The 15,043-nt window shown below is 51.5% G+C and overlaps 1 protein-coding gene across 2 annotated transcripts in view; it reads left to right on the forward strand.

Moving 5' to 3' along the window:
• Positions 1–15,043, forward strand: part of ESRRB (estrogen related receptor beta) — a 171,676-nt gene that overhangs the window by 56,941 nt on the left and 99,692 nt on the right. The window contains exon 1 of one of the 2 annotated variants that reach the window (XM_019427246.2): positions 4,720–5,054. The exons of the other annotated variant lie outside the window; for it this stretch is intronic. Coding sequence (XP_019282791.1) covers positions 5,005–5,054 — 50 coding nt within the window. The 5' untranslated portion in view covers positions 4,720–5,004. Of the gene's footprint in view, positions 1–4,719; positions 5,055–15,043 lie in introns of those variants that run through there. 2 annotated transcript variants of the gene reach the window in all.

Consider the following 15,043-nt stretch of genomic DNA (forward strand, 5'->3'; position numbering starts at 1 on the left):
CCAGTAGGGATTTCTGATAATGAAATGGATGGCGGTCGTAGGCGGGAACCCAAGCATTTACTCACTCAAGACGCCCCTTCATATTTTATCTTTGGTGTCATGGCGGCAGTGCTAATATACACGAGCCTTCTTGCCCCAATAATGGGCCATTACAGCTTCAGGAAAAGCCATCATGTTTCCGCAGCATTTATCTGTCAGCAGGAGACTATTATGGGAGCACAAACTCACATTGTATTAGCGTTATCAGTTAATTATGATCCGTGGGACATGTGCCAGCCAATGGGCTGACAGTCTGCTGACCACCACTCAGGAATATAACTCCACACCCCAAATTCAAGCATGTGAGAAGGGAAGGGACCCAAAGAGGTGTGTGTTTGGGGACATTTTCCCTGGCCAGGAGTCCATGGAGCCCTGGCCCGGTCAGTACTGTCCCCAGAGACGCACAAGTTAGGCTCACCGTCTAGGCCGGGCCCACCTTAGACCTCGTGGATGGTCAATGGATGCACTTCCTGGACTCACCTCCCCCAGCCCTTACCCTGGGGTGGATCAGAAACAAGCTCGGACTGTGATTCAGACGGTTCCACGGAGTCCTCTCCTCCTTTCCGGGCTGTTGGTAAGAAGTGCTTATGCACCTTGTGTGTTTCCTAAGGCGTCATCCCGCCTGGAAATGCGGGTTCAGGGAATGTAAGGGTGGGGGACAGGGATGGAGTAACCCAGTGTCCCCCATTCACTGGACTTAGGGAGCGTGTGGCAGACTCCAAAACCTCTTGTTGGCTCTTATCTTTTGGTGATGAAGCCATCAAGCCCTCTGCTCCCCCAGGGCCCACGCTGAGTTCACCAGCTCCTGCTAAGTTACCCTGCTTGAAGATGGGAAAAGCAGCCTCTTGTTGTGGGCTCAGAGCAGCACAGCACAGGGAGGGGATTCAAGAACCCGAGAGATACTGCCGGCTGCTGCCTCACGTGTGCAGAGATGACGGGTGTCGGGGGTGGGGGGGCTGCCGCAAGAGCGGGAAGAGACACCCCAAGACTAGGCTCCACCAAAGGTGGGGATTTCCACCAGACCCGTGGCAAGGGGTGCCACGCGGGGGTCAGCTGCAGAGATCACGGCAAGAGATCAAGGTCACTCAGGTGGCCTTTGGGCTCCAGGTGCAGGCATTCGGACGGCCCCTTTTCAGGACTTAGCCAGACTGGGATGGGTAAGAGTGGCTGGTCAGCGTGGATCCGTGTTCTACTTGGTGCCTTCTGTGCCTGGGGGAACACCGGTTTGAGGAACAGGGTGGCCCAGGCTGTGTCTGGGTACGTTTTCCTACTTAACCTGCCAGCTGGAGCATTTCTCACGGCAGGACAGCAGGTCAGGAAATTGGTGTCCCACCAATCAGTGCTTCCTTTTTCTCCCAGGAAACCAGGTGGGGAAGGGTGTGGACACATCAGCCTGGTCCCCACCACCTACCCGGTGGAGAAGTGTGTGTGGAAGGCGATGCCAGTGGCATTGCTCTGGTTTGGCCTCATATTCCTTAGCGACGAGCTTGGACTCAGGGAAGGAGTAGGGAGAGAAAGTGAAGAGACATGTGAACAAAGGTTTAGGAGTTGAATAAGTAGAAATCCAGGCACCAAAGACGGCATGCTTTGCCCGTTATTCACGGTGTGACCTTGTGTAGGTCACTTCTCCACACAGGGAAATGTCTAAGTTTCCTTATCTGTAAAGTCTGGTGGTGATTCTAAATGATTCTCCAAGTCCCTCTCAGCTGTACGGTTCTGTAAATGTAGTAAATATCTATTTGGAGGAGTTCGTCACCAGAACTAAGTGAGCTGCTGTCCCCTTACACCATCCACAATTACTGTTTCTAATGCCTTCTGTCCCAGAGTCCCCTTTGGCTGACATGCCCATCTGGGGGCGCCAGGATTGGGACACAAGGTAGCGAAGGGGTGGGTGGCTTAGAACTTGGTGCTAGGGATGGATTACAAATTGCACCTGCTCTAGGTGAACGGTGCAAGAATGAAATGATAACTGGTTGAATGAATTTCAGGGTTGATGGAACCCAAGAGCCCTGCCCACTCATTCCACTTCCCCCTGCCCCCCACCTTTGTGTTCTGGAGGAGAGAGACCTTGATACGGTCACATGGAGATGTCAGGAGCAGATCCTGGAGTCTGCTGCACTCTCCAGCACTGCCATCTGTCCAGCTAGAGGCGTGGGACCAGACCCTGGCTTTGGGAGGAAATACCTTCCTCTGTGAGCTGGGTGAGGGCAGAGTGGAGAGAGGCTGGTCCCAGGAACAATGTAGGACCCACCACCAAGTTTGCCTGGAGAACCACAGGAAAAGCTGGACCTGCCAGGCTACATCAGGTCACCGGGGTGTCCTTGCTGGTCTACGGGCTCCCTGGCCTCACCACAGGGCTGTAGGTGAGGTGGCTGGACAGGCAAGGGGGGGGGGGGGAGGAGGAGTAGGAGGAAGCGGGGTCCCCAGGACCTCATTCCCTCCCTGGAGGGCAATCATCCAGTATCCAGAGAGAGGCCTTTAGCTACTTCCTCCTCATACCTTAGATGCAGACAGTGATTGTGCGTGGGCATTAGCCTCACTTTTTCACCAACGAAACTCAGTATTTTCCCTCTTTTGCCCCTGGTGGCTTTGAATCCACTGCCCGGGGCTGTGAAGTTGTCTTTCTTTTCATGTTCTACCAAGTGTGTTCTGTCTCCAGTTGAAATTGGTGTGCCCACACAGAGCAAGGAGCCACTGATCCCACACAACCTAACCCCCCTTCTGGGACAGCCAGCCTGTCCCTCAGCAGGCCCACCCCAAATTGCCATGCTTCGATTTGTTCAACAAAATATTTCTCAAGTAACTTCTCTGCATCAGGCACCATTACTCACTGGGGATTTTCTGGGAAACAAAAACAGACATGGTCCCTACCCTCATAGGGCTTATAATTTAGTGTATGTGTGTGTGTGGGGGGGGTGGGTATTATACCAATATATATATAATTGCAAACTGAGTAGCAAAGGTTCTGGTGCGGCCCAGAAGGTGGGGAATTCTAGGTAGCAGGTGCAAAGACAGGGCAGTATGGCGCGGGATACGGAGGGGTACAGAGAGACACATAGGAGTCTGTCCTGTGAGGCTTCCTTGTGGGGCCAAGGGAAGGACCGGGACCGTGTGCATTTTCCAGTGAGCTCCCTGGCTGCCGGGCGCTTGGAAAAGGTATTTCAGGGGGCTGGAAAGGACACAGAGAAACCAGTCACTGAGGTCTTGGCAAGAGGTGGTCGTTGTGTAGAGGCCCTGGTTAAGGACAGAGGCTCTACACCCTGCTTCCGTCTCTAATACAACCAAGTACCGACGTGATTAAAAAAAAAATCCGGGGCTGCTGGGGGTTCTGCTGACAGAGCAGACATCTTCATCCATCTCTCTGCGAGATGCCTGCCTGAGCCCCGAGCCCGGAGAATCCCATGCGTTCCTCCACTTCAGCACATATGAAAAATCTCAGCTCTGTTTCCCAGCCTGCACGCGCTTACATTTATCCAAGTCAAGTATCATCTGTGGTCCCCCTGCCCATTCCCCGGCCCCTCCTGGGGTTTCTCACCACCTTCCCTGCTTTTACTCCTGAAGTGCTTGAACACTGCCTGCAGTTACACTCCATTTAGACCTTATTTGGATGATAAAATTATGTCTCCTCCCCCCCAAATTGTCTGCTGTAGAATATAGGAGAATAAGGTGGTGGTCTCTCCTGGGGGCTTCCCCCCCTTTTAAGTAATTCTATACCTATCCCCTCCCACACTCATTTGAATTCTCACATTATTATCTCTCTGTGGCTGGCACATCTCAAAAGATGAAAAGCCCGAGAAGAAGGATTGGGGCATGACTTATAGTTTGTTTTAGTACAGAGGCAGCCCGTAATATTCGGGTTCATGGATGGAGCAGCAGACAGGGATGCAGGTGTGTTCGTAGCTGGGGATTCAGGTGTGTATGCTGAAGCATCTACTTGCGTGCCTCGAAGTACCATGTGGCAGGTAAGTTGGTTGTTCTAACCACAATTGTGTTTTCCTAAGCAGGCAGGGATTTATTTGCTCCCGTCTGCGTCCCAGGTACATTTCTGAGAGTTGCCAATGAAGAGCATCATTTTGTACATCTAGAGAGCATTTTATAGATGCACACCCTGCATCTAGCCATATGAGAGCGGTTCAGAACCAACTGGCCCAGGTGATGAGAGCTGGGAAGGGAATCTGCTTCTCTCCTTCGTGCCTCACCTGCGGACCTGACCCTTTGCACTTTTGTGCACCAAACACAGGTCTTGAGGCTGTGAATTTCTAGGGCCTTGGCCTCTTCTGGGTGTGAGAGTGGAGCACTGTGACTCATTTTTAATTTGTAAAACAGACCCATTCTAAAAGGCTGAGCGAGGTGGAGGGGGGAGTTTGGCTAGGCCTGCCAGTTAAAGGATAGGATGCCGGTGGGGGGGATATATACACAGCACATCTGTCAACCCCCCAATCCCACCAGCCAGTTGGACAATTTTTTTTCTTTAATGGCCAGAGGACAGGCCTTGCCGCTCTACAGCTCAGTCCTCTCACTCCTCAGGAGGTGGGGACCTCGCCTGAGCGTCTGATTTCCATTGAAGTCTCTCTGGCTCACCCCCCTCCCCCCACCCCAGCTCGATTCTGTCACTTTAAGTCCAGCCCCTGAGAGATAGCCAATAGGAGCCAAACCATACATCAGTCTCCCAGCCTTAAAGCTACAGTAGGGTTAGTGGGCTCCAAGTCTCTGGTGCCCGAGCCTCCTCCGCGGCTTCCCGTCCCCTCTGCCCGCTGGAGTGTGTGCACGAGTGGGAGCGCTGGGCTGTGCGCGCACGGCTCTCTGCCTCCCTCTCGCCCCGCCACGGCGCTTCCTCCCACTCTGCCTTCTCCCGCTCACTGTGCCCCTGCCCGGACTCGCACCTCGCCTGTGCCCTTCACTCGCTCTTCCGCGTGATTTCCCCGCCGCCTTTCTCTACCAACTGGGAATGCTAAAACAGGACTGATGGACGTGTCAGAACTCTGCATCCCGGACCCCCTCGGCTACCACAACCAGTAGGTGCTCTGTTTCTCGGTCGGTCGGTCGGTCGATCTGTCTGCCCTTCTGCCAGTCCGGCTGCCTCTGTCCTGGGTGTCGCAGTTCTCCTTCCAAGCATTTTTGAAGTGGCAGGAACCCCGGGGGCGCTTGGGGGACGTCGGAGGGGAAAAGCCGCACACTTCCTGGGTTTCCTTCTGGGGCGGGGGTAAACCGCCTCTAACTTTTCCCGCACCCCCTTTTCCAAACCCTTACTTTTAAGTAAGAGCAGCTCTTTCTTGCTCACTCTTTCTCGCTGATCTTCCCCCGAGGCGAGAAAATATTTGAGTTTCTGTGGATTAGGGAGGAGCAGCCCAGAACAGGTGCGGGAATGTCGCAAGGATGTTCTGGCCCGTCTGAGAAAGCCTCCCCCGGGGGGCCCTTTGACTTTAAGATTTATTTCCGTACTGAAGAGCAGAAATGATCCCGGCAAGGGGGCGAAATCGAACGTGCCCCGCGGGTTTGGGAACTGCTGGCGCCCAGCGCTGCCTTGCCGGGCGGTCCCGGTGGGGCGCCCCGAGGGCGCGCACGGGGCGCGGTGGATCCGGGGCGCTCCAGCGGTGTGGGCGGTGCGGCCCCGGGCGCACTGCGTCCCGCACGCCCTGAGAGGGGGATCCCGCATCCTGCCAGGGGTGGGGACAGCCGGCCCGGGGGTGCCGCGGCGGAGGCAAAGTTGGTTCGCGGCTTTGCGGGAGGCTGCGGGCGATTGAACTGGCGGGCGCGATTTCCGTGCCCCGGGGCGGCTTCGCGCTCGCCTTTCGGGATCCCGGGGTTGTCCGAGCGGCGCGGGCGTGGGCAGCGGAGGGGGCTGCGGGACGGGACTCCCACTGGCCCCGGGCTTGGGCGGTGCGCCAAGCGCGCGGAGTGGGCAGGCGGGGACCTGATCCCCCGGAGCGGCGTGTCCAGCCCGGGTTCTCCGGGGTCCTGCTCTGGCCACCCGCGGTTTCCCTCCGCGGGCCCTCCGCGCACTTGCCCCCACCTGCTCGGTACCCGCCCGGCTCTCCCCTCCCGCGCCCCGCGTCCCGCAGCGCTCGCGGCTGGTGTCCCGGCGTCTGCGTGTGGGCGCGCGCAGAGTGGTCCCTCGGAAGTCTTAAAAGAATAATAAAATGGAAACTCTGGGTTCTTCGCGGACCTGCTTAACTTGGTGCTCCTCTTCCTCTTTTTTCTCTGAAGCGAACTAAACTACCAAAGTCAGTGCCCGCTCCGCCATGCTTTCATTTTTGTACCCCATCCCGAGAACCGCGACATCCCTGAAATAAATACACTGGATAATGTGGGGTTCCAGGAAGTGTGCTTAGACCCCTCTTCGCTGCACAGACCGCCTCCACCCCGGTGGACCACGCGGAAGAGAGGAGGCAACTTCACAGCAGTGTCTCCTGTCGATGACCAGACTGTCCCAGTCTCCACGCTGACCTTTTTGGTTCTAGTTTTAGGATTTCCCTGGGCAGTGGGTCCTTTAGGTGCCGCCAGAGTGTCGGAAGACGATGATTTGGGATGGGAGAGGCGAGCAATCTTTAATTACAATGGATTCAGATTTCCATCTGCTTGAAAAGTGTCTCTTCGTTCTCTTTAAAGGTTACACTGATCCCGGGTTATGAGGCCGGTGGGGTGAGGATGGGGGTAGTGCCCGAAGACGCTCCCTCCTCAAGCAGGGGGTGGGAGCCGTCAAAGAAACCTCTGGGTGGGTAAGTGAGGCTGTGAACAATGTTTGATGCTCGTGGGGCATTTCCTCACATAAAATTACCAAGTACGACAAATATTGGATCTTTAAATTATTTAGGCTCCCTCTCTTCAGAGGTGACTTCTTTAGCTGAGCTGGAAATATCTATGTATTTGTCCCTGGCTCGAGTCATAGCCAGTAAATATGAAAATCCGAACGGGGGAAGTACATCCTTTGATTACGTTGACCAGAAAAGCAAGGAGAAATGGAGGGTTTAGCAGCTGGGTAATTCATCGAGGTGACGGCAACCCTGGCTTGAGTTTGAGGAGAAATATGGGCAAAGAGGGAATGTCAGGGAAGCAGAAAGGGGGGATGAGGAAGCCGAGGTCCTGGGTGTCTGGGACGGGTTTGAAGTGGAAATCATTCATGAAGTAAGCCTGACAGTAGTTTGGGCTCCCTAGCCTTCCTGGTTTCTTTGCAAAGAATTCACTTCTCACTCCATGGGGCACCGGAAAAGCCAGAAACATACCCAGCAACTCCACTGAGGAACTAAGGATCCGTGTGAGATGCCATTTCTCAAAGCCCAGGACGTGCTTGCTGGGTGGCAGCCCGAGCATTGGGGAGCTGGCCCCGTGTACAGATGTGTGCCTCTAGGCGAGCGTTTGCATCTGCTGTGGTGCAGGGGCACGGAATTTCCAAGGTCGAGCTTGTGGAGGTCAGAGGCTGGAGTGTAGGGGAGGCATCTTTCTGACCTCAGGCCCCCCCCCCCCCCCCCCAGCCACCGCCACCCGGGCTTCATGTCAAGTAGCTTTAGAGCCACTGGTAGCAAAGTAACAAAACTGGGGACTGCATTGTTTGGTGTGTTGGAAGGACAGTAGGGTGAATCCGTTCATTGCCAATAGTGCTGGTGTTTCTCGGGGAACATATGCGTGAGTGGGTTCGTATGCTCTGTACGTGGTTTCCACCCATGTGGCTTAGTCGACATTCCCGGACTTAAGAAAACCCAAGGGCACAGGGACCACAGTTCAGCGAGAAAGAACTCCCCAGCCCTTCTTCTCACTTGCTAACATACAGAGAGCATTTTTAATGCGTTAGTGTTATTCTCACTTTCCCAGGTGAGAAATTAACACACACACACACACACACACACACACACACACACACACAGATACATCATACCTTCATACCTTTCTCTCCTTCATTTTCATTTTCCTGTAGGTGACTCCATTACCATTTCTAATCAATATTTTATGTACATATATAATCAGCCAGGGTAGGAGTGGGTGTGCTGGCCTGCATGTGCCTGTGTACAAATGTGTCTGTGACCCGACTGGCTGGAGACCCTCAGCTTAGAAACCCAGGGAGCAGAGGTGGGGGCGGGGGGGGGGGTGTTGGCGGGTTGCCTCACCCACCTTCCAATGACCACTTTGCTGTTGTTAAAGAAACAAAGAACAAACTGTCCTGAAGGTAAAATATGTGGGTTCACACGTAGGAAGAAATGCCACATGGTAATTCAGAATCAGTGACCCAGAGAAAAACAAAGGGGAAATTAATTTTTAATGGTACATTTAAAAATAAATCAGAATGAGGACATTAGTCTTGGTTTTCCAAGGGAGGGGCCTTAGGAAATAAACCTGGATGTGCCCGCCACCCTCCTGGAGGTGTGGGCTGCTGTGGGAGAGGATGATGGGGTGATGGGAGGCTGGACTTGTTCAGGTCTGAAGGCAGTGAATTAGGCGGAAACAGGTTGGTGTGGAGGGCCCCAGTCGCAGGGAAGGCCCTTTCCAGCTCAGTGAGATCCTGACATCAACTGGAAATTTCCTCTTGGAGCTTATGATTTCCCCAACTCCATTTTAGGAACAATCCTCTGTTTTACCAAAATTTAAGGAAAAGATGTTTCTTTAAAAATATATGTATGAAGAAACAACCTGACCCACCAAACAGGAACTTTCCTTTCTGTTGATCTGGAGTAATCAATAAATATTCCATTTAGCTTGAGATAGGAGGGACAGAGGGGACTTTCGGGGAAAGTGCTGCCAGGGAGGTGGCCGTGATAGAGATTTCGAGTCACCTCCCTGCCTTTTCAGGGTGGATCCCGGCCCTTGCAACTTTGCCCTGCATGCAGGATTCATGCTCCTGATAACTACCTCTGGCCAACTCGTTTTTTAAAGATAATCTAAACTCATGGAAAAAAGTTTGTCTCCTTCTTTGGTCCTCTGCAAAATGCCTTGTTTCTTTGGAGCACTTGGAACTGGGAAGATCAGCGCGAGTCTAGAAGGCCAAAGGAACGGTGTGTGTGTGTGTGTGTGTGTGTGAGAGAGAGAGAGAGAGAGACTGGGAATGTGTACATTGGGATGGGCCGTGGAGTTGGCTGTGTGAACGAGCCGATTCAGGAGAGAGAATTCAGAAGACAGGCAAGCAGTTACACAAGACACAGGATGCTTTTGACGCAGTTCTGCAGTGCCCTTCTCTAGAACTTGTCTTCCCAGATGCTTGAAGTGGCTTCCCCAACATGACTGAAATTACTTGTGGTTTGAATTTAAGGGGAAGGAATAGCATTATTTAGACCATAATCCAGTCCTTCAAAGTGATGTCCAACCCACACCCTCAGTACCCCATGCCGATGCCTTCCCACACCTACCGGCCATCATCAGTCTCTGTCCATCTCTCCCCAAGTGAGCCCCTCTGCGTGCTCTTCCAGCTTGAGCAGGAGGCCGGCCCAGAATCTGCCAGAACTCCTCACAGCTCCGCTGGGAGCTTCTGTCTTGGGGTCTGGTGGCTCTTGACTGAATGTTCCTGTGGGAGAGCCCAGCATGGCTTGAGTGCTCAACCTCTAATGTCCTCTGCAGCCGCTGTCGTTCCTAGAGGGAGCGTGGGCCCACGAGAGGGCTTTGAGTAAAGAGTCCACGCACCCTGCCAGGAAGCCATCAAGGGTGCGACTCCCTCGTGTTTGCCCTTGAGGCCATTTGCTGATTTCTAGGGATAATCAAAGATCTTTTTCAGCAGTGCAACTGCTGGTGACCCCGGACTGGGCTTCCACTCTGGTGAGTCTTCCTTTCTTGGTCCCAGCAGTCTCGTACCTCCAGGGAGCTGTCAAATTCATGGCCATTCCTCGGAGGAGGAGCCCCTAGGCTTCTGCCGGGCCTGGCGTCCCCTGGCATGGCTGGGGTGGCCTGGGGTGGGATTACATTGTGGTTACCCCATCGGCTGGTGCGGCCTGGTCCCTGTGCAGGGAGGTTGTGGTGTTTATAATTGCAAATGTAATTAGCAGACCAGCTCTGGGGGACTGGGATGCTCAACTTCGGTGCGCATCACGGTGACCCCTGTGATGGCTGGCCGGGCAGATTAACCCTCACTGGTCTGGCCTGTCCCCTGCTTCTGGTGAGGCCGCCGACCTTTCACTGATGATGGCAGAGCGTCCTAGGTAACTGGTGGCAGGGTCAGACTCCTTCCTCAGAGGGGATGTCAGGGCAGTGCGTGGGAGAGGTCCAAAGTTGGCGGGGTTATTTCTTCCCTAGGCCACTGGGCAAGTGATCCTTGCCTCTTGTGACAGGTGACCCTGCATAGCAGGCTGCTCTGGGACGTTGTCTCCCTCACTTTCCTGACAGCACTAGAAGGATGTGCCCACAAGACTATGGGTGCATGCTGGTCTGTGGCTCTGGAGGCCTTGTGGGAAAAAGTAGGGCTCCAGACTGGACACATGATGACTTTCAGCGAGTGCCCCTGGGGCTCAGCAGACAGGGGCAGTGACTGCCTGCTGGCTGTCTGTTTCTGCAGGGTATTCCACACAACTGGACGGCCACAGCCAGTCCCACTCAGGACATGTGGGGAGCAGGCCATAGGAGGGCATGGGTTTTAGTTTGGCCCAGAGACCCCCAACCAGCCATCTGACAAAAGACCTCAGAAAACCAGACAAGAAGGGAAACATAGAGCCCCATGGTCTTTTTGGGTTTTTTTTGGCATCTGTCTACCTAGAGCACCTTTCTGTACGGATCAGGATTAGAATAGAAAGGATCTTAACAGCACCTTTATTTATAAAGCAACGGCTTAAGGAAGTGTTGAGCCCTTTCCGATTGCTGTTAAAGCCCCTCTTCTAGAAGCTAACTCTGAACCCCGAAACGCCAAAGGTTGCCTCCGTTCCTAGGGGAGCTCCTACCGTGTGCACACGTGTAAGAGTGTGTTACAGTGGAATTTCCCTTGAACATGGGAGTAACGGGGGGCAAGGGGCTCTGCTGTTTAAACACAGCCCCTGCTGCCTGCCATACCCCTGGCCTGGGCTGAGGTCAGGCTATGGCCACATTCCAGTGGGGGCTGCTGGGCCTTGGGGTTTTTCCATGGAGCGAAAGGGAACTCCATAGGACCCAAGGGCTGGCTGTCCATACAGACAGAGGAGTTTACTCTTGTTAAGAGCTCTCTTCAGTTTTCTGGCCTGGGTAAGGCTGGGCAGACCCCCGAGAGGATGAAAAGGCAGTGCTGTACTCCCTGGAATAACAGATGGCTACGCTCAAAAGAGCATTTGGGCAATTCTGTTCCAGTTTCCCAATTTCCCCTTCTCTTCCTGGATCTAGCCATTGACAGTTGATAGCCTAATGGGTCAAATGTTTTCCTAAACTGAGGAAAGTCATACCCATTGATCAGCCCATGGTGGGACTTTCAATATGGAGTTGGGCAAGGTGAAAATAAATCTCCTGGCTAAATGTCTTAAATTCAGAGTTATATGAGCTTGAGTTAAAATTAACCCCAAACAAAAGTTTTCCTGCCGATTAGAGGCATAATTTTTTTCATCCTTACTTTGCTGTGCTTTTTAACTATACACATTTTTAGTCCCCGAAGAGCCTCTCCGCCCCCCGCCTTTAAGTTTCTCTCTTCTGTTCCTTAGGACTTTAAAATATTCTATTCAACATTGTCATTCAGTGTCCCCGGGATTGAGCCTTTTCTGGGAATGGTTTTCTGGATAATGTTATTTTATTTTCAATGTCATTTCATCCAGAGGTCAAAAGGCAGTTAAACAAACTCCGACAAGGTTTTGTTTTTATCTTCTGGTTTCAGATGTGATCAATTTTCATTTAAAACTATATCAGGGTCTTCTCCTGCCAGTGACGGCAACAGTCAGCCTCATGCCTGGCTGTCTGTGTTTACTGAGACGCTGCATTGAAAACTGTATGGATGTGAAGTGGCCAATTAGAGTCAAGCTTTTCCTCGCTAAGTGTTATTTTAACTTAGCCCTTTTTTTTTTTATTGTTTGAGTTAACTTGAATTCATAAATTATTTTTTGTTTTCTTGTTAAGTTTTAAACTGTTACTGTATTTAGATTCACGTTTTAGGTATTTTCACTGGGTTCCTAGTTTTTTTAAAAAAGATACCTGGAAAAGGGGTTTTGTGAGTCACAGGTCTTTCTGTGTTCTTGGTTTCCGAAGGGCAGAGAACAAGGAAATACAGAGGGCAATGCTGTAGGGCAGGGTGGAGGGTGCGGAGAGCTGATGTTTTTTAGAGGAGATCTCTCTCGTGTCTTACAGCGGAACATATTCCTTTGTCTTTACTTATTTTTTCCCTCTATTTTCATTCCAACTTGCAGTGCTTTGCCCTCTGCCCTTTTATCTCTCTCCGATTGTATACGTTCCAGGGAAGGAGTGCAGGTTCCACGCGTCTGTCTGTCTCTACCTCCGTGAGCGTGTGCACATGTGCGTCTGTGCGTGCAGGAGTGTGTGGGTGTGTTCGTGCTGTTTTCAGGTGCTAAACATGATTACTCAGGGGATGTCCCAAAGTGGAACACCCTGTTGTCCACCCTGTTCCAATTCGGCCCTCAATACCTTTATCCACTGTCAGTCTTCTGCTCTCATGTTTTGGGAGAGACCGCAAGAAGGGTAAAGACCTCCTGTTCACAGGAAAATTCCAGGGTAGTGGTGTCTATTAACGTGGGGAACAAGGCGGTAGGGACTGGAGGTGTGGGTGAGGGTGTCGGGAAGCTCTAAACTTTTTTCAGAACCAATTTTTATATCTCTCATCTCCTCTTCCTAGCGCTTTGAGCTCGAGTTTGGGATCTTGGTGATGCAGAGTGAATGAGCTGGTGTATGCTTTTGTTTTTGCCTCCCTAATCGATCAGCAGAAAACATTCCTTTTTGATGGTGAAACATCCCCTCAGCACACATGCAGAGTGCGGCATTTATCCTTTGCCTTTTCTCCTCACTCTTTGTCATCTGTCTCTTGGGTGTGTTGACATTGTCTACCTAAGCAGTCAAGCTAACAAGCTTTGGCAGAAAGAACACTGCTTTTACAGAAATAATAGCAATAACGCGATGGTTGCAATAATTATGACAACGGTAATAACAGCTTGCAGCTTTTTCTTCCCCAAAAGCGCAAAGCAATTCTCATAACGGGTTTTCTCATAGTAACTGGGTAAGGGTTGCCGTGTGTTGCCTCCAAACATGAAATGTTTTCCGGCAAACAAAAACATGCAAAGGCTTCTGGTTTGCATGTCTACATTGATTCAGGAGCTAAAACTGCCTGGTCTCTGAAATATGAACAGACGGGTAGAGGAGAATACAGTGTTAGGCACATGGTCCCCCTGAGAAATGCTGGGTATGTTGCCTTTGAACTGGGAAGGGAGAAGCGTTTTCTTGCAAGGGACGCTGTGTCAGGTCTGACCCCACTGCCACGAGCTTCTGAGGCTCACGCCACGCTCTGCCTCTCGGTCCCCCCACCTTCCTCGGTTCTTCTGGCCGCGACCTCAGGAGAGGTTTTAGACCAAAGGCACACAGAGGCCAAGGGGGTTATGGCTTGGTGCATGTGAATAGATGGGAAGAGAACTGAGTGGAGAGAGGGAGAGTCACCTCGCCACCCTTGATCGCCTTCCTGGCCATTCAGCTTCTCTGAGGCTGTCGTTCCCTGCTCCTGGGCACCTCGACCTGCCCTCTGGAGGCAGAGATTAGAGGGAGGGCACCAGGGAACTGACCCTCTGGATCCCTGTGACCCCTCTCGTGACTCCCCATGCCGACTCCCAGACCCAGACTGGCTCATCTGCACACTCTGCTCATCTGTGCATTACTTTTGAAATCGGTGCTGCCTTTGTTATGTCCTCTCTCATTCCTTCTGCTGCTGCTGCCTCTTCTTTTTTATATGTGTGCCTTGGAAATAGAAGGCAGCCTAATATACCTGCCTAATACACCAGCATAGTATAATAGGAAGTGCCTAATAAACCAGGGTCCCACAGCTGTCTCTCTCTCTCTCTCGTCCCCTCTCTCTCTCTCTCTCTCTCTCTATATATATATATATATTTTTTTTTTTTTTTACTTTAGTATTCTTACTCATGTTCTTACTCAATTTTTTTTTCTTGGAAAACAAAACAAACTCAAAGCTCTGGGCTTTGGGTTATTAATTGATTATTAACTGATTTAACAAACAAAAAACATCCTACCCCCGAGGAATCCCAGCAAGAGTCTGGCTGTGCCGCTCAGGTCAAGAGCTGCCTTTTCCTCTCAGTCGGTGAGAAACGTTATAGCTTCAATTCCCTCGTTGGACCCTGAGTAAAAAATTAATTCATGAATAATAAAAACCAATCAGTCTTGTTGAGTTTAAGAAGGATTAGGAGAAAGGGTGTTTTTTCTTACAGAGAACATTTGGAATCTGCATGTCATTGTCACGACTGTTCCGAGTAGCTTGAGCGGGCCTTTCTTCACAGCAAATGAGCTATTTATTATCCCAAGGTGTAGCACATCTTTCTCAGTTGTAAGGCCAACTTACTGAAGATTATTAAGGGTTTCCCACCCACTTCTCTCCCACAATCCCATACCCCAAACCCCATGATAATTCATTGGCATTAAGACAGTTTCCTGTGTAAGTGTCATGTAACCAAATAGCAACAGAGCTGGCATTACATTATGAATAAGCCTGTTTGTGGATGCAATGGAGTCCTTCTTGGTTTCCCTCCCCTTTCTCTCCCCGGGGGAAGTAATTGACCAGGAATTTACATGCCTTTGCAGGAACTACAGGCATTAGACTGGTAGATACTCTTTTTAGTTTCCATTAATAGTATCTACCTCCCAGGGTTGTTGTGAAGACTAAACAGGTAATTTACAAGTGTTGGGCACATAGTGGGTGTACTAATTTTTTGATGTTATCTTTTGGAAGTGGCTTTTCATTCCTTTGACATAACCTCACAGTGATAGTCCTTGGCAGTGAGATTGGGGTGCTTGGACTGATTACTTGTTTGATGCGATCAATGTGGCTTGGGTTTCCATATGTAACACAAGGGGATTAGGGAGGGAATTATGGTATGGAACTGGACGATGAATAGGAAATATTCTCTTAATG

The sequence above is a fragment of the Panthera pardus genome, unplaced genomic scaffold, assembly GCF_024362965.1.
Source record: "Panthera pardus isolate Hobbes unplaced genomic scaffold, ASM2436296v1 HiC_scaffold_24, whole genome shotgun sequence".
Classification (NCBI taxonomy): domain Eukaryota; kingdom Metazoa; phylum Chordata; class Mammalia; order Carnivora; family Felidae; genus Panthera; species Panthera pardus.